General features: G+C 40.2%; 1 protein-coding gene across 2 annotated transcripts in view; it reads left to right on the top strand.

Moving 5' to 3' along the window:
- The window catches only part of ARID5B (AT-rich interaction domain 5B), a 192,093-nt gene that overhangs the window by 73,371 nt on the left and 93,377 nt on the right, over positions 1–25,345 (top strand). For both annotated transcript variants that reach the window (XM_007963331.3, XM_073019114.1), the window contains one exon: positions 22,865–23,095. In XM_007963331.3, coding sequence (XP_007961522.3) covers positions 22,865–23,095 — 231 coding nt within the window. The remainder of the gene's footprint in view (positions 1–22,864; positions 23,096–25,345) is intronic.

Raw genomic sequence — 25,345 nt, 5'->3', positions numbered from 1 at the left:
AAAATGCAAAGCAGCTGTGTAACCCAGAACATAGTATATCATGCTTCAGAACCACTGTTTGAGATGGATAATCTACAGAACAAATGGTTTCTTGGGTGATACATTAATAATGTTTCTGGAGCCTCTGGTTACCAAAGATTAGCCCCTCAATATTGCAGAAGCCAAAAGTTATTAAGGAGGACAATCGATTAGTTGGCCTTCCAACACACTGGAAATAGAGGTCTGCTTTTGTTAAAAGGATCCCAGTTCACTTAACAGCATAAATAGAAAGTGGGAGTAGCTCAGTGGGTAATGTCTGGACAAAGTGTGGCAGTTGTGACAGAGGAGAAAGACTTGGAGTTAGAAAGCCCAAGGACAGATGTCTTTTTCCCTCATTTACCAGCTGAGTCATCCTAAGCAAGTCACTGAGTCTCCGATCCTCTTTTTTTTGTGTGCCACCAGTAAAGTGGGTATAAGAATTCCAACCTCGCAAAATTGTTGTGAGATTGAAATGATTTAAAAGATTTGAAAAGGGTTTTATAAGTATTAAATGGTCTATATTGCAGAGTACCATCATTATTATTACGACTATTGCCACTGCATTACTCTTACACTGTCTTTCGTGACTTTGCCTGTTTATTAATATTGAGAATAGCTGATGGATGTAAATTCTGAGCATTAGTCTTATTCACTCTTTGCTTTCATAGGGAGCGATCTAGAAATAATTTTTATATTAATAATAGAATTCTAGTTTTTGAGTATGGAAACAGTTTTCCCAATATAGCTGTTTCTTTGTATTTATTACTTCTTCCTTGTCTAACTCAGCATTTTTTTGGGATCACATTTTGTTTCCATGTTTAGAGAGGAAAAATCTCAGTTCCTTAAGCATTTATTAGAGCTTTTAATACATGTCAGACAGGGCCTGTGTTAAGCACTAGGAATACAGTGGTGAAAGGAAGGTAGTCTTTGCCTTTATAAATGTCCATGCCTTCAGGCACACTTTGCCAATAGAACGCTCTTCAATGATGGAAATGTTCTATATGTCTGTTCTGTGTCCAGTAAGGTACCACTGGCTACACGTGGCTGTTGACCACTTGAAATGTGGCTAATGTGACTGAGAAACTGAATTGTTAACGTATAAAATTTATTTTTATTTTGTTTTAATTAATTTATATCGCCGCATGCAGCTATAATGGCAAAAACTGCAGTTACTTTTGCAACAACATAATGGAAGCTATTCTATTGGATAATCCAGCTCCAGAGTAAAGATTTGTGGCTTTAATTGAATTTTTAATATATAAAATTTATTTTGTTTTAATTAATTTAACTTTATATCGCCGCATGCAGCTATAATGGCAAAAACTGCAGTTACTTTTGCAACAACATAATGGAAGCTATTCTATTGGATAATCCAGCTCCAGAGTAAAGATTTGTGGCTTTAATTGCCAGTTTGGAAGGTAAAGAGGAGTATTTCATAGACACGTGGAAGCCCAAATGACCATGTATATTTGCTCCCTAATGAGGCACAATGCCAAGGTTCAGGAAGTTGGTGTTTGGATAGTACCAACGGAAAAAAAAAGCAGATGGATTGCTGTTTAGAGTGTATGCTGTTGAAACATAGAATTGGTACATATCGATGGGGAAAATGAATAAAATTCTCAAGCAGTGCCTAACCCTGGTGAGCGGGCAAAGATGGTGGTGCCGCTGAAATTCTGCCAGGGGGAGAATGTTCATTGAGTCAGTGGAAGGTGGTTTGGAGCATCAACACCCAATAGACATGTTTACAAGATTTACAAATGTTGAACTACAGAATAAGTAACTCTCTGCCTCACAGGATCTTAAATTATGTAGCACTTCACAGTTCCATTTTGAGTTATCCAAATTCATTCCTGTCTGTGGGACAGAAGCTTTCAAAGGTACTGAGTGTGAAATGCAGCCAGCCACGACACAGAGCTCATCAGGAGAATTCCACGGGAGACCCGAGTACACGTCGCCCACCGATGGGAAGTGCTGCAGCCAAACCTCTGCAGCACTGGACAGTGATGCATTTTTGCAAGCCATCCGAGTTCCTCAAAGTCCTTTCGTAGGTCCTACATTAGTGAGTTTCCTCTGGGAGAAGACACAACTTTTGGCATTGTGGAACAGTTATTTAAATACTTGTGGCAAAGAAGAAAAGTCTAATATTAGAGCAGGAACGGAGACTTTAGACATCATGGAATCCAATCTTGTTTTTATTTTTAAAATTCCTTGTTCCTGGTGAGGCATGTAGATCGTAGGAAGGATTTCACAGAGTTGATGGCAGAACTGGAGGAGGTCTTGGTTTACATCCACTCTCCATGCAAACACTAACGTCATCACTCCCAGCCAACACTTCTCCCCCTGACTCTTCAGCTGGTTCCCAATTGGAGATCTCTTCTCCAGGCTTCTCCCACATGGAGGCCCCTTTTGCAGAACACTGCCAGGGCCCACCCCTTCCAAATGTCCTTCCCCAGCTCCAAGTCCTCAGCAAACAAGGGGTCTACCCTCTATCCAGGTCTGGCACAAACAGTAGCCGCAGCAACCACAGTGATTAGGGCCCACAATACTTTTAAGGACCCACAAAAATGCCTTTAGCTCTTTTAAAATGAGAAGAAAACACGATGACCTTTTCAGTTGAAAAATATGTTTTAGGCTGAGCGTGGTGGCTCACGCCTGTAATCCCAGCACTTTGGAGGCCAAGGCAGGCGGATCACTGAGGTCAGGAGTTCGAGACCAGCCTGGCTAACATGGTGAAACCCCATCTCTACTAAAAATACAAAAAATTAGCTGGGTGTGGTGGCGGGCACCTGCAATCCCAGCTACTCAGGAGGCTGAGGCAGGAGAATCACTTGAACCTGGGAGGTGGAGGTTGCAGTGAGCCGAGATCATGCCATTGAACTCGAGCTTGGGCAACAAGAGCAAAATTCCATCTCAAAAAAAAAAAAAGAAAAATATATTTTAATATATTATATTTATATATTTATCTATATACCAATGTAGTCCTAAAATGTGACTTTTAATCTTTTTCTATGGAGGAAGGGGCTCAGGAGGGCAAAGTGCCTAGAGGCTAATGGAAGCCAGAAGGCACTACTGCCTTTACCTGGTCACACCCTTCCTAGAAGACAGTGACCCCATCGTTTTACAGAGCCAGAGGATGAAGCCCTTCTTTGCCCAAACCCAGTGCCTACTTCATATTTCTCCTCCTTATGCTGCCTCTTCATAAGGCATTGCCTCGATTTCTTCTTAAAACGATTTATTCCGGGGCTGATTTTTCCCAACCGTAATATAATTGTACTTTAATCAATAAAAAATTTCCTGTGGAACAACTGGGAGGGGTGGGGAGGAGAGAAGCCCAGCAAATGTGAATTGTTGTTTATTTGTCTCTCTTAAACAATGTTTCACGTTAAACCAGCTGCAAATGAAATGAATTGTATTATAACCATCTTGGAAAAATAGCTGCCGATCTCATAAATTCATCGAGCTTCCTGGTTCCAAAGACCTCTCTTACAATAATAATAAGTGTTGCTGTGCTCAGTAAATACCTGCCTCCACTCAGCCAATAGTGAAGGAACTAGAATGGCAAACCCAGAATGGGCCCCCTTCTGCCTCCTCCAAAATCATAGGTTTTGTGCTGACCCTGAACAGGAATGGAGAGGATCATGGCTTCCCAGGACAGTGACTACTGTCCTGTCTCCTAGGATGCCAGTATCCAAAATACCATCACTCACCCAGTAGGTTGCTCCTCTGGGCACCTCCACTGCCTTGCATGCAGCTCTGTTCTCAGTGCTGCTTCTGTGGCATTTGCCTTTGTGTCATCGGTTCATCTGGGCACAGGCCTCTCTCGGAACTTACAAGCAGTGGTTATGACTGTGGGCTGTGGAATCAGACAGGCCTGGGTTCCAGAGTCACCTTGAACAGGTTGCTTAATCTCTCTAAGCCTCAATTTCCTCATCTATAACATGGAAGCAGTAAACTTAACCCTCATAGGGTTGCTACAGTGATTAAATACACATTAAGGGCTTAGCGCTTGCCTGTCTATAGAGCATGTTCAATCAAAGGCAGCTGTATTCTAGCAGGACAGTGCAATAAGTAAACACTCTTGGTGGGTAGGCTGAGTTTTGTTTTGTTTGTTTGTTTGTTTGGAGACAGAGTCTTGCTCTGTCACCCAGGCTGGGGTGCAGTGGCTCAATTTCGACGCACTGCAATCTCAGCCTCCCAGGTTCAAGCAATTCTCCTGCCTCACCCTCCCGAGTAGCTGGGATTACAGGTGCGCGCCACCACACCCGACTAATTTTTATATTTTTAGTAGAGACGGGATTTTGCCATGTTGGTCAGGCTGGTCTCAAACTCCTGACCTTAGGTGATCCACCTCCCTCAGCCTCCCAAAATGCTGGGATTATAGGCGTGAGTCACCGTGCCCGGCCTGAGGTTTTTGTCTTTTTTTTTTCCTGTAGTTTGTCATTAAGTGTCATAATGACTGTGGTGTTAATAAACATCAGGAAATGTGCATGGCAGTTTGCACACTGAACCTTATCTTACCTGGTCAGGTGTGTGAAATCTTCTCAGAGATGGAGCAAGTTCCTCAAGTTTGAGATCTCAAAACCCACAATGACTGTTCCTCAATGCAGGTCTCTTAACACCTGTCTGTTACATTATGTTGGTCATCCGAGGATGCATTAAGCAGAAAAGAAACACCTCACCTGGGTGTTACTAAACTCCATTATCCTCCTGTCAGACGTCCATGGTGGGAGACTTTGGTCCCCACCAACCTGGGTTTCTGCAGGGTTTCACTACCTGCCTTTTTATGGAGTCTTGTATAAGACAAATGGCATTTTAAGCTGTTTTTCTTTTTGCAGGTTTGGAAATCTTATTTAAATCAACGTAATGAGACACTTTGAACAAAATGTAATCATTCTCACTTCTCTGCGTGTTGGAAGAAGCAGTATAGAGTTGGAGACTTGGGGTTAGATTAGAGCTGACTGTCTTCACAGATTTGCATCCTTGCTGTGTGCTCGGAGTTGCCACAGTGTATTGGATAGGTGGGATGTTCTTGCCTCTGTGCTAAGTAAATTACACTCTAGAAGAATTAAGAGGGCTGTTATTTCATGGTGATTTTTTTTTTTAAAAGTCAGACACCCCAGAACTGAGCTAGAATTGTTGGACCAGTTTTCTTCCCTTTTCTTCTTGGCCTCCTTCATGTCAAGAACAACTGTTCTCCAGTTTTCAAGAAGGCTCTGTTGAAGTGGAAACATAAGTCTCCACTAAAGTATAAGGGTTTGTGAGGTCAAGGGAGTCATTACTTTATCTTTTACAACAAGGATGTATTTATATATTCTGAGTTTAAAAAATGCTTTTAAAGAAGGTGTGGGCAAAGATAAAAATTATTTCTTACAGCTAAAGAGAAGTAGTCTCTTCATCGTTATGCATGAGGGAATAACTCATTGACATTTATAAAAGAGCATCCTAACCCAAGATATCATGTGGTGGGAAATTTGATTGGAAGAATCTCTTCCACTAACTTGTGCATGAGAATATTTGTTCCAGCTCCGAAGCTCAGCTCTGTTAGAGAAAGGTGGGAGGGTATTTGGCTGGCCTTGGGAAATGGTAACCTAACACTGGAAGCCCCTTGCTTTTGTTCTCCTTATTGTACTTGAGAAGATGAGATTTTATTTCCAGATTTCAAAACATGGACCAACTTGCGATAACAAATAACCCCCCGCCAAGATGATGAATTATGTTGCCTTTTAATTTAGAAACTGGCCCTCCAATCAGAAAGAGTAAGGGTGACTTTCAATAACCAGACTGATTTGCAGGATGGGGCAAAGTAGAGGGATCTGGTGGATCTCAGAGACTCTTTCTTGGCTGCCTAGAACCTCGTATTGAGGCGCCTTCGGAGGCTGCTCGCTCGTGTGTGCCTCTGACTAAATCCTTAAAATAACTGCTGTTGGAAGTCCTGTAAGTTTCAAAGTTTGTTGCTGGAGCAAGGAAAGGGTGTGTTGGGTGTCTCACTCGGCTTGAAGTAAGGACCTGAAAGCTTAACAGCCAATAAAAAGAGAATTAGGGGAAGATGAATATTAATTTTAGGAAATAGCAAAGCTCAATTTTCTCATCCAAGTCCTTCCTTTCCTCCTCCTCCCATTTAGAATTGAAGAATTGCAATGGCTTTGACTTAAAAGGATGAGAAAGAGTAGTGATCTTCTTAAATCGGAGGAGACAAACATGGAATTTTTATAACATGTAATATTTGCTGGTATTTAAGTATACTTTGGTGGTATCTTGGCTGGCGTTCAGAAACTGTTGAAATCATCTTGATTGTGAAAAGTCGCTAAATGGAGCTGTTAAATTGTGCTTTGCAAATTACATTTAGCTACAAAGTATTGGTTCAGTCTAGGCCTCCTGAATGATAACACCTATTATATAGATGTTCTCTGTCCACATCCCACCTGAGGAGAAAAAAATCACATCAGGTTTGAATTACAGTTGAGGCAAATTTTATATTAGTAATATCTTTCATTATTGAGAGAGATCTCAGCTGCTGACCTGCGTATGAAGCACTTGCCCCGTGGAAGGTGTGGCAAGCCAAGTGCCAGAAAAAAAAAAAAGAAAAAGGAAATATTTGAATGGTAGACTATGTACTTGATGTATCCATTTTCTTCTGCATGAACCCAGTCATAATCCAAATTATATTTTTTAAACCCCCTTTTGTACTTACTGTTGCACCAGCCGTAGCTTTTGAAATCTTAGACTCAGAGATGAAATACAGAACATCTTTTTCAGAGCTGGGACATAAACACCTTCAAAGTGCTGAGCTCTGGGATGTGCTTTACGTTTTAATTATTCATCCCCTGGGCTCCACTGTTTCTTTGGGAGCCACCAACTCCTCCTTTGTCTGGAGTCTCCTCTGTTTTCTCCATCGTTGGAGGATAGGACTGGGAGCTCCCTGAGAACGGGTGCTGTCATGTTCACCCATGTAAACCCACTGCTGAACACAGCGTTTGGCACTGAGTAGAAATGAAATAAAGGTTCGCTGACTGCATGATGAAAGCATAGACATTATCCTTGAATATCTAGTTAATTACACTTAGGTTCCCCTTCCTGGGATCTTGCCCTCAAATGCTGCTTGCATAGTCTCTTTCTCTCTTGAAGAGACTTCATCTGGACATTGAACGTGGTCTTCCTTGAACCGGGGTCAGTGGAGCTTGCTCATGTCGGGGCAGCAGGTGGAAGGGCCTCAGTCAGCTGAGTGAAAGGAGGAAGATGAAGGCTAAGGTTTAAGTACAGCAATCCTCCAATATATCCTCCACTCTTGCGGGAAAGGAGATTAGGCCCATCACTACCATGCATGAATGGCAGCCTCGCTGCCTTCAGGATTTACTCGAAAACCCATAGCATAACCACCAAGGTTCTCTCAGAGTTCCAAACCTATATTCCAGACACAGCACCTCAACTCCAGAGTCCTCACTGGTTCATACCAGTTACAGCCCTGGGGACAGGAGATTCTCCTCTCTCCTTCGACCTTTTGAGGCATCAGGGGCAGGCAGACCCACACATCGGGCCCAGATCTATTCTCCAGGCCTCTTTAGCTGTGTGACTGTTGTTAAATTACTTAATCTCTTTTTGGCATCAGTTTCCCCATCTGAAAAATGGGGCTCATAATAACTTCCTTAGGGCTGCCCAAAGGAGGAGAATGTTCATGACTGACACACTGGAAAGATGAAATGAGTCATGGTATTTTAACCTGCCTGGAGAGTTTCTATCTATCCTTCAAAACTTAGCTTAGGGGGTTTCTCTTCCCTGTGAAGACTTTCTTCACTCTCTTTGCTATCAAGATTCTGTCTCTGCTGTGACTCTTGTCAGAAGGCTTGTTTGTATTAGGTTGGTGCAAAAGTAATTGCGGTTTTTGCAGTAATGTTTAATGGCAAAAACCACAATTACTTTTTGCACCAACCTAATACAGCTGTTCACATGCCCACCACCTTTTCTAGGCTGTACACCCCCCTTTGAAGAGGGTTGGTGGCTTTTGGTCTTTATCCTCTTGCCACCTGCTACCTCCTAATCCACAGAAGGTATTCCCCTGGTGTCTGACCAGTCAATAGATGCAAGACCATTTTGATGTTAAATCCTTTTTTTTTAAACCACATATTATATTATTCCATTTATATGAAATGTCCAGAATAGGCAACTCTATACAGACAGAAAGTAGATTAGTAGTTGCCAGGGTGTTAATGGGTATGAGGTTTCCTTTTGGGGTGATGAAAATGTTCTAAATTGATTGGAGTCATGGTTGCATTGTGAATGTCCTAGAAAACATTAAATTACGTATATGTAATCCTGTAATTTTTAATCTTATCTTTTTGATGATACAGTGGGTGCAATCGTGTGAGCTACGTGTGCATGATGAGAATCAGGTGGTTGTGGACCTTTGTCCTGGGATCCAAAGAGGAGAAGTAATAGAGAGAAATAATAATACCATTGACTTCACTTAGGCTGAAATGTGCTTTCTAAGGGGTTAAAAGTAAAGAATTGTGCTGGTGAAGCGTGTTCTGTGCAATGGTCATCTGTTTTTGAGATTATCTTCCAAATAAGGCAAAACCAAGCTTCACTTAGGGATTGTTTGGAACACAAGACTGGAAGAGATTCTTTACTACTATAATCTGAAACCAGAAATTTGCATCTCATAAAATCACGAGAATTCTCAAAGCCACCAGCTCACGGGAGGGTCTCTGAGAGGTGCCTGGGAATACCATGAATCTGACAGGGCTCTTCTCAGAGGTTCGGAGTCAAGCAGAAGGCAGCTGGGGTGTGTTAAGAACAGTGTGGGATTTAAAATAGTGCCAGGCAACTTGCCCCTGCCATTAGCTGAATGACCTTGGGCAAGTCATTCACCTCATTGAGGTGTCCTTATGTATAAAATGGGACTATTCTTGACAGGTCCTAAGAGAGATTCTAGGAGGATTAAATGAGTCTAAGCACATGAAAGGGCTTTATGAATGTGGAAGTGTTACACAGATGAGTGGTTATACTATGCATGGTAAACTATTTGTAATTATAGAGTGTAAAGCAGGCTGTGTGCTGAGAATGGGAGCTGATGGGAGCAGGGCGATCGCCGTAATCAACATTTGGGTATGTTATGTCCCCAAAATGTGATCAGGGAAACATGAACTTGTTGAGGTGAGCCATGAATGACAAAAAAGTGGGGGAGGGTGAGGAAGTGGATGGGAGAGGATTTCATGGTAAAATAAATTCAGGAAAAGCAGCATCTTCCCTCCTATGCATTAAAATGTCCATTAGCATTTAAAGGCTCCAAGCTGTTTGTGTAGCTTTTTGTTAAACTCAGTGTTTCCCGTGCTATGGTGCCCCTTTGCCACATAACACTTGGTAACATACTCCCTTCTTTCTCAAGGAACTAGTGTTCCTTGACCTCCTGGAAAACAACTTGCAAAGCAATAATCAGACAAGTACCTACGGGGCGTTTACCGTGCGCTACGTTAGCCTGACTGCTTTGCGTCTTTTAACTACTGTTTAAAGACCTCCCAGGAGTCACCGTTCTTCAGTCCAGTTTACAGATTAAGAACCCAAAGAAGACTATAGAGATGGGGTTAGGGTGAAAAGAACCATGAAGACATCTGGGCACTAGGAAGAAGCAAGAGGAAGAAATTGTCCTACCTGGTGAAAGCTGCCGTCAAGGAGGAGCTGTGGCCTTGGCCAGAGCTGCCAGGCTGAAGCAGAGATGGGTAGAGAAGAAATATGACAGCTTCTCTCTCTCTCCCACATGCGATCTGTTAGGTGTCTCCCATTGGCTGAACAAGCAGAAACCGCCCAGCCCATGAGGGAGCCCAATGATACAACATTTAGGGGTCACAGGGCAAGGAAGAAAGAATGGGTAATGATCCGGGAGTAGGAGAAGAACAGAGGGACAGTGAATAATCAGAAAAAGAATCAACATTAATTAAAAGTCTATCATGTGCTTCGCTTGTTTCCCGGGTGTTAGGAATTCAGACATGCTACAGACCTAGCTCCTGCCCTTCAAAGAACCCATATTCTGGAAAGGAGAGTCCAGCTTGAACAAGTAAATGCAGCCAAGTGTTACAGAGTAACTGTATCTTAGAAATTAAGCTGATCCAAAATAGCAGATTTCTGGCAGCAAGACTATATTCTCTAGATCAAGGGTCAGCAGAGCCAGATAGTAAATATTTTAGATTTGTGCACCGTAAGGTCTCTGTGGTAAATGCACCACTCTATAATCACACAACTGTGCTGTTGTAGTGTAAAAGCAGCCAAAGACAATATGTAAATGAATGGGCATGACTATGTTGTCATAAAACTTTATTTACAAAAGCAGGTGTTGGGCTGAATTTGGCCCATAGTTTGCCAACCCTTGCAAACAGAAATCATCTTGAAGAAATACCTAAGACATACCCAGAACAGGGATCTGTAGCACTGGTAACTCATGGTATGAAACCCCAGAACTCTCACTGGAATTAATATATTAGTCACGAGCAATTTGTTTATTGTCTTTTATGAGGAAAGAGAAGTAGGTTTGGATGTTAGAGATTGGGGAAAGGAGGATATTTGCCATGGAAATGATTTTCAGCAGATGGTAGGTACTTTGGGAAAGGTGACTAAACTAGAGCCATCCTCCTCCTGTCTTACATCAGCTTACTCAGTCTAACCCTGTACAAAAAGGAAGTAAAACAGAGCATATCCGTATCATCAGCTTTCAATGATGTTCTTCCATGGTGCGCTGTGACAGCACATTAGAAGGTGCTGGAGTTTTTATATGACTGCTTTGCCATGAGATTAAATAGTGGTTTCAGTTTCCAGTAGGTTTCATAAGTATTTCTTTCAGCTGTTAAACTACTTTTAGTAATGTGCACACTAGAAAAAGAAAGAAAGAAATACCCATTCTGAACAACTGGGTGTCATGACAGAAAACAGAGCAGATGGTTTTGTGGACATGGCACCAAGTGAACTTGAAGCTGGTTACAGTAGGAGGATATGTTTAACGCAGAGGAGAGGGCTCTCACCAGGTCTTATAGTTGAAGGTTTTAAAAGATTATTATTTTACTTTGAATTGATTTTATTATTCACCAGAAACCAAAGGTGGCAAGCGAGAATCTCTACTAAAATAACTATACTTGCTAACTTTGGGCCTTTGTTGGGGTTTGGGGTATCAGAACAATGAAATAACAGGCACTGTGAGGCTTTTCCTCCTGTTCTATTCTCCTCTCCTAGCTGTATTTCAGAACATCTTATCTCAAGATAGTTGGCCAAAAGGAACCTGTGCCCAGAAGAACCTCATTTTTCTGAGGTGCCTCTTTATACCCAGGACATGATGATTTTCAAATTTCTTTTCAGGCAGACGCTCTAAAGAGAGCTATGCTGTTCAATATGGTAGCCACTAGCCACCTGTGGTGACTAAGCCCTTGCAATGTGGCTTGTCCACTTCAAGAGATGCTATAAATGTAAAATACACACTATATTTTGAAAGCTTACTGTAAAAAAATAATGTAAATATGTCACTAGTGATCTCCTCTTTTTCTTTTTTTTTTTTTTTTTTTTTTGAGTCTCGCACTGTCACCCAGGCTGGAGTACGATGGTGCAATCTCAGCTCACAGCAACCTCTGCCTCCTGGGTTTAAGTGATTCTCCTGCCTCAGCCTCCCGAGTAGCTGGGACTACAGGCATATGCCACAATGCCTGGCTAATTTTTTGTATTTTTATTAGAGACAGGGTTTCGCCACGTTAGCCAGGATGGTCTTGATCACCTGACCTCATGATCCGCCTGCTTCCGCCTCCCAAAGTGCTGGGATTACAGGCGTAAGCCACCATGCCCTACCAGTAATCATTTGTATTGATCATATGTTAAAATAATATTTTGGATATACTGGTTACACAAAATAGCTTACTAAAGTTAATTTCACCTGTTTTCTGTTTACATTTTTAATGTGTTAATTATAAGTTGGCTCACATTATGTTTCTATTGAATAATGCTACTCTAAAAGATTTTTGTAAAAAAGAATCCATGATGTATTTCCTTTGCCCAGTTTTGAGTAGACATCTACATTTTTAATCATGTTTGAATAAATTTTGTGTTAATAAGTAAAAAATGTTAAAACATGATAGGGAATGAAATAAGATGGTGATTATAACTGGAAGAAACATTACATATGATTTGAGAAAAATCTGAAGTTTAAAATCTGTGTTTAATAAAGCATAACAGTTCTAAAATAAATTATCTAAAATTTTTATCCATAGGTTTATGCAATTTATGTCAAAAAATCTGGTAGCCTTGCAGCGCATTCCAGCTACACTTTCATGGACCAGCATCATTAACCTTTATTGGTTTGGCTTTTCTGAATTTACAGCATCCTAACACAGGCCAAAGTACTCTATTTCTAATGCTGAGCTTCCTCTTGAACAGAACTATGTGCAAGAAGGGAAAGATCAGAAGCCTATGGCTTGAGGTTCCTTGATAGATCAATAAAGGAAGCGTCTCCAAAACCAATATTTTGATTTGACTCTTTAGTGCTCATAATAGGAGTAGGGATGGAGGATGGGTGAAGAAGGAGATGGGCTGTTCTGATTGCTGGCTCATTCTTGGGCAGATGCATTACGGAGTGGAGTAATAACTAAGTTGAAGATCAGTCCCATTCCTATGTAGGTTCCCTTTAAAAAGTCTTCTCGTACCCTCAAAGGAGAGATTCACCATTTTGAAGACCACTGATTTAAGATGAGTCACTGACAGAGGCAAGAGGCCTTTTCCCTTCTTTCCTTGTTGAGCTGCCCCAGAAGCCCTGCGGTAAGATGAAGGAAAACAGTGCAACCTATAAAAATGCTCTTGACACAGATGTTAGCTCTCAGAAGTCAGTGCAGTTGCAGAGGTGGCTCAGCACTTAGAGCATGGTGGACAAACTCCTCAAGTGGCGAGATTATTTTGCTTTTTAAAGTCACTAAAATGAGATGACGGCCTAACCACATGACCCTTTGTCTACAAAAGGCCTGCCAGGCAGTGGCTACAGTGATGTTGGGCAGAAAACCTTCTCCAGATTCCTTCAGACTTTTAGAAAGTGCCTTTGGGTCAGAGTCTACGGTGAACTAATGACATGACTGTTCTTATTCTTTGAAAGAAGGCTCAGATGTTTATTGCAGCACCATCTGTAGGCAGTTACATTTGTCAGCACTCTCAAAGGTCTAGGAGGGATACCAAGGAATTAGGACACTGATTCTGTGCCCTACAGGATATATTCTAGTTGTGGATTGGAGAGACACCACTTTTCCTCCCCAGAGCAACCAAGCATGCATCTCCACAGAAAATACAACCCTTCCCAGCTGTTGCCTTCTTTCTCCTTGTTGTGTAAAATAGACATAACATAAAATTTATTGTTTTAACCATTTTTAAGTGCACAATTCAGTGGCATTAAGTACATTCACAATATTGTGTAACTGTCATCACTATCTATTTCTAGAACTTTTTCATCATTCCAAACAGAAACTTTGTATGCATTAAGCAATAGCTCTTCATTCCTTCCAACCCTCCTAAACCCCCTGCACCTAGCAACCTCTATTCTATTTTCTGTCTCTATGAATCACCCTGTTTTGTGAGTCCACTTTTAAATGCCTCATATAAGTGGAATCACAATATTTATCATACACGCACACACACACACCCCAAATTTTATATGTTCATCTATTGAGGAACTGGTGGGTTGTTTCTACCTTTTGTCTATTTTGTGATAATTCTACAATCAACATTGGTATGTAAATATCTGTTTTTGAGTCCTTGTTTTTAATTCTTTGGAGTATATACCTAGGAGTGGAATTATCACATGGCAATTCTGTATATAACTTTTTAAGAAAGTCTTTCATATGGCTGCACCATTTTACGTTCCCACCAACAATGCACAGGGGTTCCTATTTCTCCACATCCTTGCCGACACTTGGGATTTTTTTGTTTTCATTTTTATAATAGTCATCCTAGTGGGTGTGAAGTAGTGTCTCACTGTGGTTTTGCTTCTCATTTCCCTAATGAGAGCATTTTTTAAGATGCCATTTATATATATTCCTTGGAGAATCATCAACGTCCTTTGCCATTTTTAAGTGGGTTTGTCTTTTTGTTACTGAGTTGCAGGAGTTCTTTATGTATTCAAGTTATTAATCCCTTATCAGGTATATGCTTTGCAAATATTTTTCTACTCTCCGAGACTATCTTTTCACTTTATTGATAGTGTCCTTTAATGCACAAAAGCTTTTAATTTTGATGAAGTCCAATTATCTATTTTTTGTTGTTTTCATATGTGCTTTTGGTATCATGGTTAAAAAACCATTGTAGAGGCCAGGCATGGTGGCTCACGCCTGTAATCCCAGCATTTTGGGAGGCTGAGGTGGGCGGATCACCTGAGGTCGGGAGTTCAAGACCAGCTTGAACACCATGGAGAAACCCCGTCTCTACTAAAAATACAAAAAAATTAGCCGGGCGTGGTGGCACGTATCTGTAATCCCAGCTACTAGGGAGGCTGAGGTAGGAGAATTGCCTGAACCCAGGAGGTGGAGGTTGCGGTGAGCTGAGATCATGCTTGGCACTCCAGCCTGGGCAACAAGAACGAAACTCTGTCTCAAAAAAAAAAAAAAAAAAAAAAGAAACGTGAATGGCTGACTATAGCATAAAGGGTTAACCCATGTGATGGGGAAGGAAGTTAAGGTAGTTCAGGTCCCATAGAATAACACCTCATATGTGCTAACAACTTTACCTACATGTCAGTCTGGCCATGAAGTCTCACCTGTTGCATAATCCCTGTCTAGTGTGACATTTAAATTTGGCTGAGATGAACTCTATGGCAATAAGCTGCAAAATTCTCAAGATAAAAAGTGGCTCCTGGTGGTGGCTTAAGAATTCAGTGACCGTTTGGGACAACCTTGGAGGTGGAGCTGGCTTTCTTCCCACTGAGTTCATTTGTTACTCAGAGTGATAGCAGTGTTTGGTTATAGTTTAGCTTTGTGATGTTTTTTTCCTGAGTGATGAAGCAATAGTAAGGGCAAAAGCTGATAGTAACATTTTGATACATATTTTTATATTTGTGTATGCCTCTATTTTAAGTGGTTTGCTTTTGGAAACAGCTGGTTCAAACCCTTGGTTTTGCGTTTGAAATATTCTTTGTTTGCATCCATGCACTGATATATTTTTCCCACATTTACTTTTTTTTTAAGTTCTCCAGTGATGTTTTTGTTGCCTATCCTGGGAAGATCTGTGCTTCCATTTATCAAAACAAATGGCAAGCTGGGGACCATTTAAAGTAGTTTTTTTTTAGTTAATAAAGTCAAGCCAATCTCCTTGTTCTGTTATGTTAAAAGTACATTATCTTTTTATTGCCAGTTCTGTATGGCTAGGTCTGTTTTCTGTCTCAGCAATCTCAGGGCTGCCCCACTTGCTTACTGTGTAGAGAATTACAAAATCATTAAGGGTGGGGCAGTACCAGCTGACTTACAGTACAAACCATTTCTCAAAATAACCACAACAGTGCAATACTGATGTGCAATTTACGTCACAGTTTGTTTTTATGAAATAGTTTGTGGCATTTTCATTTCTATTCCGGATGGAATCTTGTTCTCTTTCCCTTTTAATCAGGCATTTAATTTATTTTTATTATTAATATTTTCCACTCCTTGTTTTGGCATGTCTCCAATTTAACAGCTTTGATGAGGAGGGGAGACACAGACACACACACACACACAAAACTGATCTTCCCTGACTCCATCTCTTCAACATCAGTTTAACTGCAAATGTGTTTTCCCCTTTGATGTGTACTAACTTTGCGTACTAAGTTTACTGCCTTAAGAGAGATTGAAAAATACGGCAGGACACAGTACACATTTACATAGAGCTGTAACCACGAATTGATAAAGTTGATGTACAACTTTAGAATTTTAAACACTTTCAACCAATTCAAGCTATTTAGTCATATGCTCTGCTGCGTTTTCCTTTTACAAATGTCTTTCTGTATAATGTCCTGTAATTAGAACAGGAAATCATTGAGTAACTGCAAGATGAATAAGAGCACTTAGACTGAAAGGAAAATTACCTTCCGAGAAATTATATTCTTTTTTTTTTTTTTTCTTCATGTTACAATGTTGGTAATGATAGTAACAGCTGTAGCTACTCTTATCTGTAGAATTTTCATGCTTAGGTTTTCTGGAATAAAAATTTCATTTTCAGTAATAATCAAAAATGCATGGACAGAAAATAGGAAATGCCTAATTATGACAAATATTCAGTGTCACAACAGAGCAGCAATTAAATGGAAACTTCAATGTAATTGTCAATAGCAGTAAGAATTGGAATAGGGCCAGGTATATAAAGTTGATGCTTCGCCGTTGGTTGGTTGCTAGGAGCACAGTGAAAAGTGTAAAGCTTTGAGAAAAGAATGTCTAATGTAATAAAGTAACAGGAGGAAGCATAAATCATTGTGAGAACCTCACATATTGACATTATTTTGCTTAAATTGTTTCAAAACTAGACATCAAGTTTTATAACATGAGCACATTCATATTTGCTTTAAAAAAAAAAAGGAGAAAGAAAATTGTATGCTGTCTTTGAAGCACAAGGGACATTGTGTCTCAAACTTAGCCTTCATACATATTTGGAATCTTTTAAGTGAAAATCTTTAAATGTTTGTTTCTATTGGCATCCAAATGCATTTGCCCTAATACGATTAAGAGAACTAAAGGGCAAAATACTTGGCAGATTTTTCAGTTGAGGTAATTAGGTGCAGGAAGGAACATGCATATTTTTTCCACTAGGCTCTATAAAATCCTGGGGCGAAGGTTTTTTTTAAAGATTTTTTTTTTTTAAGAAAACTTACTGATGTTAGAAGTAGATTATAGTGGTTTTCAGTAAGCATATTAGTGTGATGTTTCCGAAACAAGCCTCCCTTCACCCCAAGAATGAAAAAGAAAGTTACATTTCTAAATTGTTGTGTAAGAGATAAAAGCAAATTTCTCCTCTGGAATTTATGTTTTCAGACTCTGTGCATTTGGCCGCCATTATCTATTTTCAAAAAATAGCATTATGGATATTTGAAAGTCAATGCTCCATTAATTCATTGTGTTTGCTATTTCATGCATCTCTCTTTGTACAAAGACAACTTGAGCAACGTGCTATTCAGAATGAAGGCCTGCTCTTACCCTTTCTCCCCGACCCCTTCCCCACCCCCAGCCCAACTCTGAGGATTAAAGCAATGGTATACAGTTACTGTTTGAAAAGCTTGGGTGGAGTCTCAAGTTATAATTACAGTTTCTCTGTGGAATTCTGTTTCGGACTTTGAAATATATAAATAAGTAAAAAATTGACATTGAGAGAGGTTAACAAAACGTGTAATTATGATATAAGCACAGGATTAGAGTCATTTTGGTTGAGCATTACAAGCAGTGTACTTTAGGTATTAACTTTTAATAGGCAAAGTTCTTTTTATTGAAGTTGAAATGAGGTTTAGTAATGTTGGGTCTCTTATTCCCTGTGAATGTTTCATTTTAAAATAGGCACTCACTTTTTTTTTTTTTTTTTTTTTGGTATGGGAGAAACTGAGGAATGGGATGACATTTTAATAGAATATCATAATTATGGTTTAAAATTTCAGTCTTGGGTACTAGCAATTTATTACAGATCATTTTCTGTTGACTGAAATCAAGTAATGTATATATAACCCAACCAGCTACATCCAACTAGAGTGTGTTAGAAGAATACTCCTAGGGTAGTACTTTGATTTCTTTTTCTCTGTGGGTGTGGTTGAAAGAAAATCTTTGTTCCAGGAACACTTTGTTTGTCTTTTACAAAACAAATGTGCAATTTATTCATTCTTAGATTTATCTGCTTTCCCTATTATGAATTGGAAGGGGGAAAATATCTTACACAGCATTTATTGGCAGCCCTTGTTTCGTGGGTAACTTTGCACAGGAGTGTTTACTTATGTGTATATGAACTGCGTGAGCAAGAAAAAAGTAGCTGAGGAATTTAAATAATTCTTGAAAGGACTGCTTGGCTTTATTTGTTTCCTGGTGTACTAGGGCAAAATAAAATATGCCAGCCATTGAACACTTTAATATTTTTATAGCTGTATCAGAAGGAAGTTAATTTAATGCAAAGGCTTAGGAGGCAGTTTTAGGATCCTAGAATTTTAGATCTGGAAAGCTCTCCCCAAACTCAAAATTTTATACCCTGTTATACACACCTTTCATATAATGTTGAACATATTTTGTCTTGAGGGGAAAAAAAATGTTTTCTCCAATAAAATAAACTACAAAGAAGAGACCTGGATGTGGGATGTTTTTACTCAGTGAAACTTCAACCTAGCTTCAACCTTGGCTTTTCTGGATCCCACTTTGACCCTGTATTTTTCCCTTTTACTTTTCACTTAGAATGCTTTGTAAACTTTCCTAGGAGTCCTCAAGGTCTCGTGTGCTTTCTCCAGTTTGGTAAATATTAAAGGCAACTCCTCTGGGGACGTCTAAGTGCAAGGTTGGAAATCTGCCTTTGTCCAAACAATGCCAAAATTCTGATCCAAATGGGCGGTTCTGTTCGTAAGCAACAAAGTTATCATTTTTGTTTTGGCCCCACCAAGCATTGCCACATTAGACCAAGCCCCAGCTGTGCCTGTAGCCTCTTAGTGTGTGGAAGGAGGTTGATGAAAGGTAGGGGTTCTAGGCTGGCAACACATAGAGTTGGGACTATTTCCTGTCATAGGCATAGAAAGTAGAAAGTTAAGGTATATGAATGATATATCAATAATGTTAAATCATTACAGTGGGAATTGCAGTGTTCCAAAATAATAAATAACAAGCTAACAGAATTCTGGCTTCCAACTGGCTGAATTCTAGAGTCTTCCACCAAACAGAATTCTTACATTTGACTTGATCAGAGGCCACCATCCTCATCCCTAATAGTGTAAACCAGTTAAATCTCTGTTATTATTATTACTATTATTATTTGAGACATTTTATCCTAATGAAAAGTCTATCAAACTTGGAGTTCAAAGATTGGGTTATAAATCCCAGCTACTCGGGAGGCAGAGGTAGGAGGATTGCTTGGGCCCAGGAATTTGAGTCCAGCCTGAGGAACAGAGAGAGGCCCATCTCAAAAAAAAAAAAAAAAAGAAAAAAGAAAAAAAAAAAGAGAGAGAGAAAGAGAAGAGAAAAGAAAGGAAAAGAAAGAAAAAAAAAGGATTGGGTGCTTATAGTCTCAAATTGGGGAATATTAACAAGTAGTAATGCCACTAATAGGGTTGTTGTGAGGAACAAAAGAGATGTGAAAACGCTGTATAAAAAACCTTTGTAAATTTTAGTGTTTTATTATCAGCACTGGAGATAGCATTAATACTTGCTTTCTAAACGAGAAAACAGTCTCTCCGTTTCTCATATTTTTAGTTAAGAGGGATTTTAAAATTTGCTGTCTTCTGTGATATCTGTAACAATCCTGAAAAAGTGGCAGAGGGAAGAGAATTTGGTTCTTTGTTCTATGTACTGGGGGGTTAGGAGAGAAATAAGAATTTTTTAAAACTCTGACAACTTTAAATATATATATATTTAGTATATATAAATAGATATATTTAATATATACAAATATATATTATTTAAATATATATATATCTTTGTGAGATATATGTATATATATCTCACAAAACCCAAACTAACTACCTTACTTTAAGCCTTTGCAAAAAAGTAAACTCAGAGTTACTGGTTTCCAAGTTTAGTGTGCACGAGCTACTTGGGATGCTTGTTGAAAAGGTAAATTCCTAGACCCCAACCTTGGAGATGCCGAACCACTGGTTCTCGATGGCACGGTATCTGTTTCTGATGCAGACAGTCCCAGGACCGCTATTAGCAACACTGTCTCCAGAACGCAGAGACAGTTGTAGGAGTTGAGAGTAGGGGGAACTTGCTGCTTTTCTTCCAGCAGAAAGAGAAGGATTCATGACTTGGCTAGTGTTTTGGGTACTGTGTGACCTAAATGTTTTGAGCTAGGATGAGGTGGAGAGAAAAAAAAAAAGAGGTCATTTCTAGGCACAGAAGATTGCCAGGGAGCCGACTCCATCCAGAACAGAGAATTGGGAAGCAGTTAGAGATGGCATCATCATGAAGAATGGTTAGAGAAAAAAGCAAAATGAGAATGAAAGGATATGAAGGAAGTAAAGTGGTCCCAAGAGTCCAGGTGGCATCTTCCGTGAAACTTACTCCGAAACTGTTCATTTATATTCCTTCAACCTGAGAGCACACACATTTTTCTCCATTTTATTTCAAGAACACTTGGAGAAATTGATGCACCTTTACCCCCATCGTAGAAAGCTAGTTGCACAACCAAGATAGAATTTTGGAATCAACAGGTATTTTCAGGCTCAGTATTTACTCTATATAGGAGAGGGTATTAAGTGCTATGAGCTTGCTATGAGGGGTAGCCCTGCCAGTTCATGGCTATAGGCCTCTCTCTCATTAACAATGTCTTAGACAAATCGAGTAGAATACAAATCGAGTGTAATAATACAATTGACACGTTGGGGGCTGCTTCTTGAAATAGCGCTTAAAAACTCTGGAGAACTGACAGCATTTGAATATTTTTGCTAAAACTTTTTGTGCTTTAGCTATATAAAAAGCACAGTTTTGAACCCAAAGTTTGAACTTAGCGTCTTGGTCTGCTGTAAAAATCTCAGATGGGCATGTCTTGGGACATATATCAGCATCTCAAAACTAGTTTGCATTTGGGGACTTGCCTTCAAGGTAAACATATTTCCTTCTAATTAAGTGTGCCAGCTGACAAAGCAGCTATCCACAGACCAGGCAGGAGTTGAAGACGTGTACACTGTTAAAAGATGTCATCTTGTAAGCAGCTAAACATCTCCATCCGTGGAAAAGCCGCCAGCCTGAGGAACTAAGTGAGCATAATTAGAAATACATCTGGGTATTGGCCTCCTATCTGAAAAGGTCACATGCACACCTTCTATGGGTACTGGTTATGTTCCATCATTAGGTTTCGTCCTTGCTCATTCATCTCCCACTGGTTACCAGATGGCCATGATAACGTCGGTATCCTTAACAACTGTCTAGTGCAATTCCCTGCAGCATGGTAAGGGCTTGAAATATTGAGTGTTTTCCCTTTGGAGAAGCAAGTGACATATCTGGGAATTGCTTACAACCACTCTGATGCAGAGTGATGGCAAACTGGGTCAGGGAGCCTAAATTCAGCTTGATGTTGTACAGGTGGAGGCCACCAAAACATGGTGTTTGCCATTTCTCAAGCTTAAGATGAAGGAAGGCTTCATCCATGCAGAATCTGGTGTTTACAAATTAGCACAAAATAAAGTGAGGTATAAATAAGCATTAAGATCATTGTAAGAGGAAGCTTCACTAAATTTGCTGAAATGTTCCCCTGAGTTAAGGTGGTTTTGATAGAACTCTCTCACAAGGATGCTTAGGGAGTCCTCCCAGCATGGTTCTCTGAGGTGTGCCAAGTTACCAGATGGATTTGAGGAACATTAAAAGAGAGGGGGTATGGGTGTGGGGAGGATAGAGAAGGTGGGTGTATCAATCAAGTTGGGCTAGATCATGCTGCAATAACAAATGACCCCCAAATCACCATTGCTTTAGAACAACAAAGGTTTATTTTCTGCTTATGTTATATGTCTCTTCTGGATGAACCAGGGGTTCTGCTTCATGTTAATTTTACTCCAAGACCCAGACTGGTAGAGTTGCCACTATCTGGAACATCATAGATGGTCACATCAAAGACGAAGGAAGATTGTGGTCAGTGGCTCACTGGGTCTTAAAGCAACCACCCACTTCTGTCATATCTCATTGGCCAAGGAAAGTCAGAAGGCCATTGACCTCCAAGAGAGTGAGGCACACAGGCTTTCCACAGGCCCAAAAGGAGAACAGGAAATAGCTGCTAAACAGCACTCATGACCCCAGAGCAGATGGTGATGCCTTTTAGACCCATGGACATCTTTGGGGCCAGATGACCTATTGAGAGGCTTCAAGCATTGAAAAGATGATACAGATGCTTGTTGACTTTCTGTGGGGTTACATCCCAACAAACCAATTGTAAGCTGAAAATATCAAGTCGAAAAGGCATTGAATACACCCAACCTACTGAACACATAGCTTTCTTAGCCTCCCTTAAACGTGCTTGGAACATTTACTGTAGCCTACAGCTGGGCAAAATCATCTGGCAACACAGTATACTGTAGAGTACCAGTGTTCACCCTCTTGATCTCATGGCTGACTGGGAGCTGCTGCCCACTGCCCCTGTCGAGCCTTACAGGAGAGTATCCTACTGCATATCCACAGCCCAGGAAAAGATGAAAATTCAAAATACAAAGTATGCTTTCTACTGAATGCATGTTGCTTTTGTATGATAATAAAGTCATGGAATCTTACGTGGAACCATCATTCAGTTGAGGATCATCTGTATAATCCAATATAAGAGCAATTCCAAACTAGAAATAAATATAAAGAAGCCCAGCAAAGTTCTGCCTTTCCCTATGATGATGACGACTTTAATGTTTCAAAACATGAAGATTCTTTCAAAACAGTTTTTGGGTCCTGCTGCTTGCTGATGACACAGATATTGCTTACTGTGTCTAGAGGGCCAGCCTACTCTTTTCTTTTCTCTATAAGAAGGTCCACTGTGCAGGTAGCCTGAAGCATATTCTGTGGGGCTGGATGGGTGAGGTGGGGCCGGGAGGATGCTGGCATCCCCCAGACTGTAACAAGGATGAGAGTCTTTTTAGTCCGAAACCAGAAGTGATTATTGAAATTATACCATGGCCATGAAAGTTCTTTGTCAGAGGGAAGAGGGTAATGGAAGTGTTTTCTCGTTTGTCTAGGGGAGGACGAGGAAGAAACGAACGTGATAGTTCTCAGCTACCCCCAGTACTGCCGGTACCGCTCGATGCTGAAACGCATCCAGGATAAGCCATCTTCCATTCTAACGGACCAGTTTGCATTGGCCCTGGGGGGCATTGCAGTGGTCAGCAGGAACCCTCAGATCCTGTACTGTCGGGACACCTTTGACCACCCGACTCTCATAGAAAACGAGAGTATATGCGATGAGTTTGGTGAGTCTTTTTTTTTCCTACCTGATACTTGTGCGTGTGTGCCTAGTTGTTTTCAGTTCTTCTGAAGAGCGGTGATGGGGAACGGGGCTCACTTTCACAAGCCCCATGTGCTGCCCCATCCCTCCCATCCCCCACATTATTGCAGCATAAGGTGTCATTGCCTCCTTCACAGCCTCTGTTTACCATGAGTAAGAGATGATTATTTAGAATTTGTTGTTCAGTGTAGTCTGAAGTTCCTTGGTCGACCTTGAAATTGGACTTTAGGACAGGAAGCTTTCATGTTAGTCCTTTCTCAAAAGGCTTTGTCTATTCATGTGCTTTTTTATTTAACCAGTCACTCTCTTTTCATTGTTATAAGGTATTATAAAATGCACCAATGGTAAACAGTGGATAGATAAATAGATACAAAGAAAACAACTTCAGTACTGTATGGTGGATAAATAGATAACCACTTCAGTCCTGTACAGTAGATAGACACATAGAGAGATGGTAGATAGATAGATAGATAGATAGATAGATAGATAGATAGATAGATGGTTGGTAATAGATCTCCATGTCCTGAATATTTTCATATACTCATACATACACACACACACACACACACACACACGCGTGCATGCATGCACATTGTGCCCACCAAAGATGGATACATGCACACATATCTTAATCCACATCTCTGCCTAGCTAACCGGTCACATGTCTCTACATGTAGACAGAGCGGGAGAAGAAGATATCACATCACCAGTTGGGGAAGCCTTATGTGATGCAGTAGATGGCGAGATGCAAGCCAAGATAGTCGTTCTCTTACATTATCACTTTCTTATCTGTTTGTTGAAAAGATTGGATCATATCAGTGGTTTTCAGCGGGCTGGGCAGGGATGTCAGAATACCCTGGGGTAGCCTTATCAAACTGCTTGTGTTCCTGGGAATTTCTATACTTAGAGGCGTGAACACTACAGCTCTCACCCTACCCCTTCTCTGGAATCACTACCACAGAGTGACTGCTGGGTTGGCTGAGCCCTGCTGAATCCCTCATGGCTACCTGGGTGAAGAAGAGGTTGAGACCCTTAGCCTGGAGAGAGCATAGGGTCCCTCTGAACTGAAACATTCCTTGATTTTGTCGGCTGACGTTTTTCCGAGAATCCCCAGTTGGCAGATTATCCAGATTCAGGTTACTCTGCTTATCTTTTGCAGATCTTGGTATGGTTTCAGGAGTCCACTGTGGCCTCTTAAATTTGATTCTTCATGATTCCAACAGCCCTGGTGCTGCTGCTGGAGAAATTTTGCAAGTAGATATGTGAACAAAGTCGAGGCGAGGATGAGGAGATGGCATAGGATGATAAGAAGGAAAGGAAGAGAGAGAGGAAGGGGAACCAAATGATCTAAGTCCATTAGATTTTAAGAGCCATGACATTTTTTTCCCTCTAAATTGTTTTTTTGGGTATCTTTCACAACTCTGGCTTATCAAATGACTGTCATTCTGTAAGAGGGCAAAACTATTAGTATTTATTTTTTTCGTCTTCAAAGAAATTGATTTATTGTTATATTTTTAGTATTCAAATATCCTTTGACTTCAAGTAGATATATGTAGGCAATACATTTTTTACAATGCCCTCTCTTTTCAGATCAGCATTTACATATCTTCCCTGTTCAATACCTGTGTTTGAGTTTTTCTTCCACGTGCCCGGCTCCCAAATGTTGCTTCCTACTTGCCGCTCAAGAGGTCTCTAAATTCCTGAGAATAAAACCGAAAGCATGTGTTCCCTCATTTAAGAGTGTTCAAAATTAGAGTTTCACAATGTAATATGAGGAAAAAAATGTTTTAACCTTTTTGGCTAATTTAAGAATTATTAGTCATTGAGTTTCAAAGCTGTTGCATCTAGAATTGGTAATAGAAAGAAGTTCCAATTTAACAGTGATCACAATGGTTGAGAGTTACTAAATTAGTTTTAAATGTTCTCACAAACACAAGCGTCTGACTTTTGAATGTTTTCCTGAACTTTCTTCTGGTATAGCTAATTTTAATGCTGTTTTTCTTCTCCAGCCTCTTAAAGTGGAAGCTTTCTTTTGGAATAAAGGTACCTTTAGAGACCTTCTAGATGGCTAGTTTAATAATTAGAGTATTAGACCTTTTTTAGTTGTTTGTACTTCAAATAGTTTGTACTTCTTAAAGTCTTTCATGTTAGTAAGTGGACCAACAAGCTTATTTTGAGCAGATTTGAGCAGCTTCACTAACATCCCTCCCCACCA

Source organism: Chlorocebus sabaeus, chromosome 9, assembly GCF_047675955.1.
Source record: "Chlorocebus sabaeus isolate Y175 chromosome 9, mChlSab1.0.hap1, whole genome shotgun sequence".
NCBI classification, from domain to species: Eukaryota; Metazoa; Chordata; class Mammalia; order Primates; family Cercopithecidae; genus Chlorocebus; species Chlorocebus sabaeus.
Note: the sequence above shows the minus strand (reverse complement) of the source record. Positions and strands in the feature narration are given on the sequence as shown.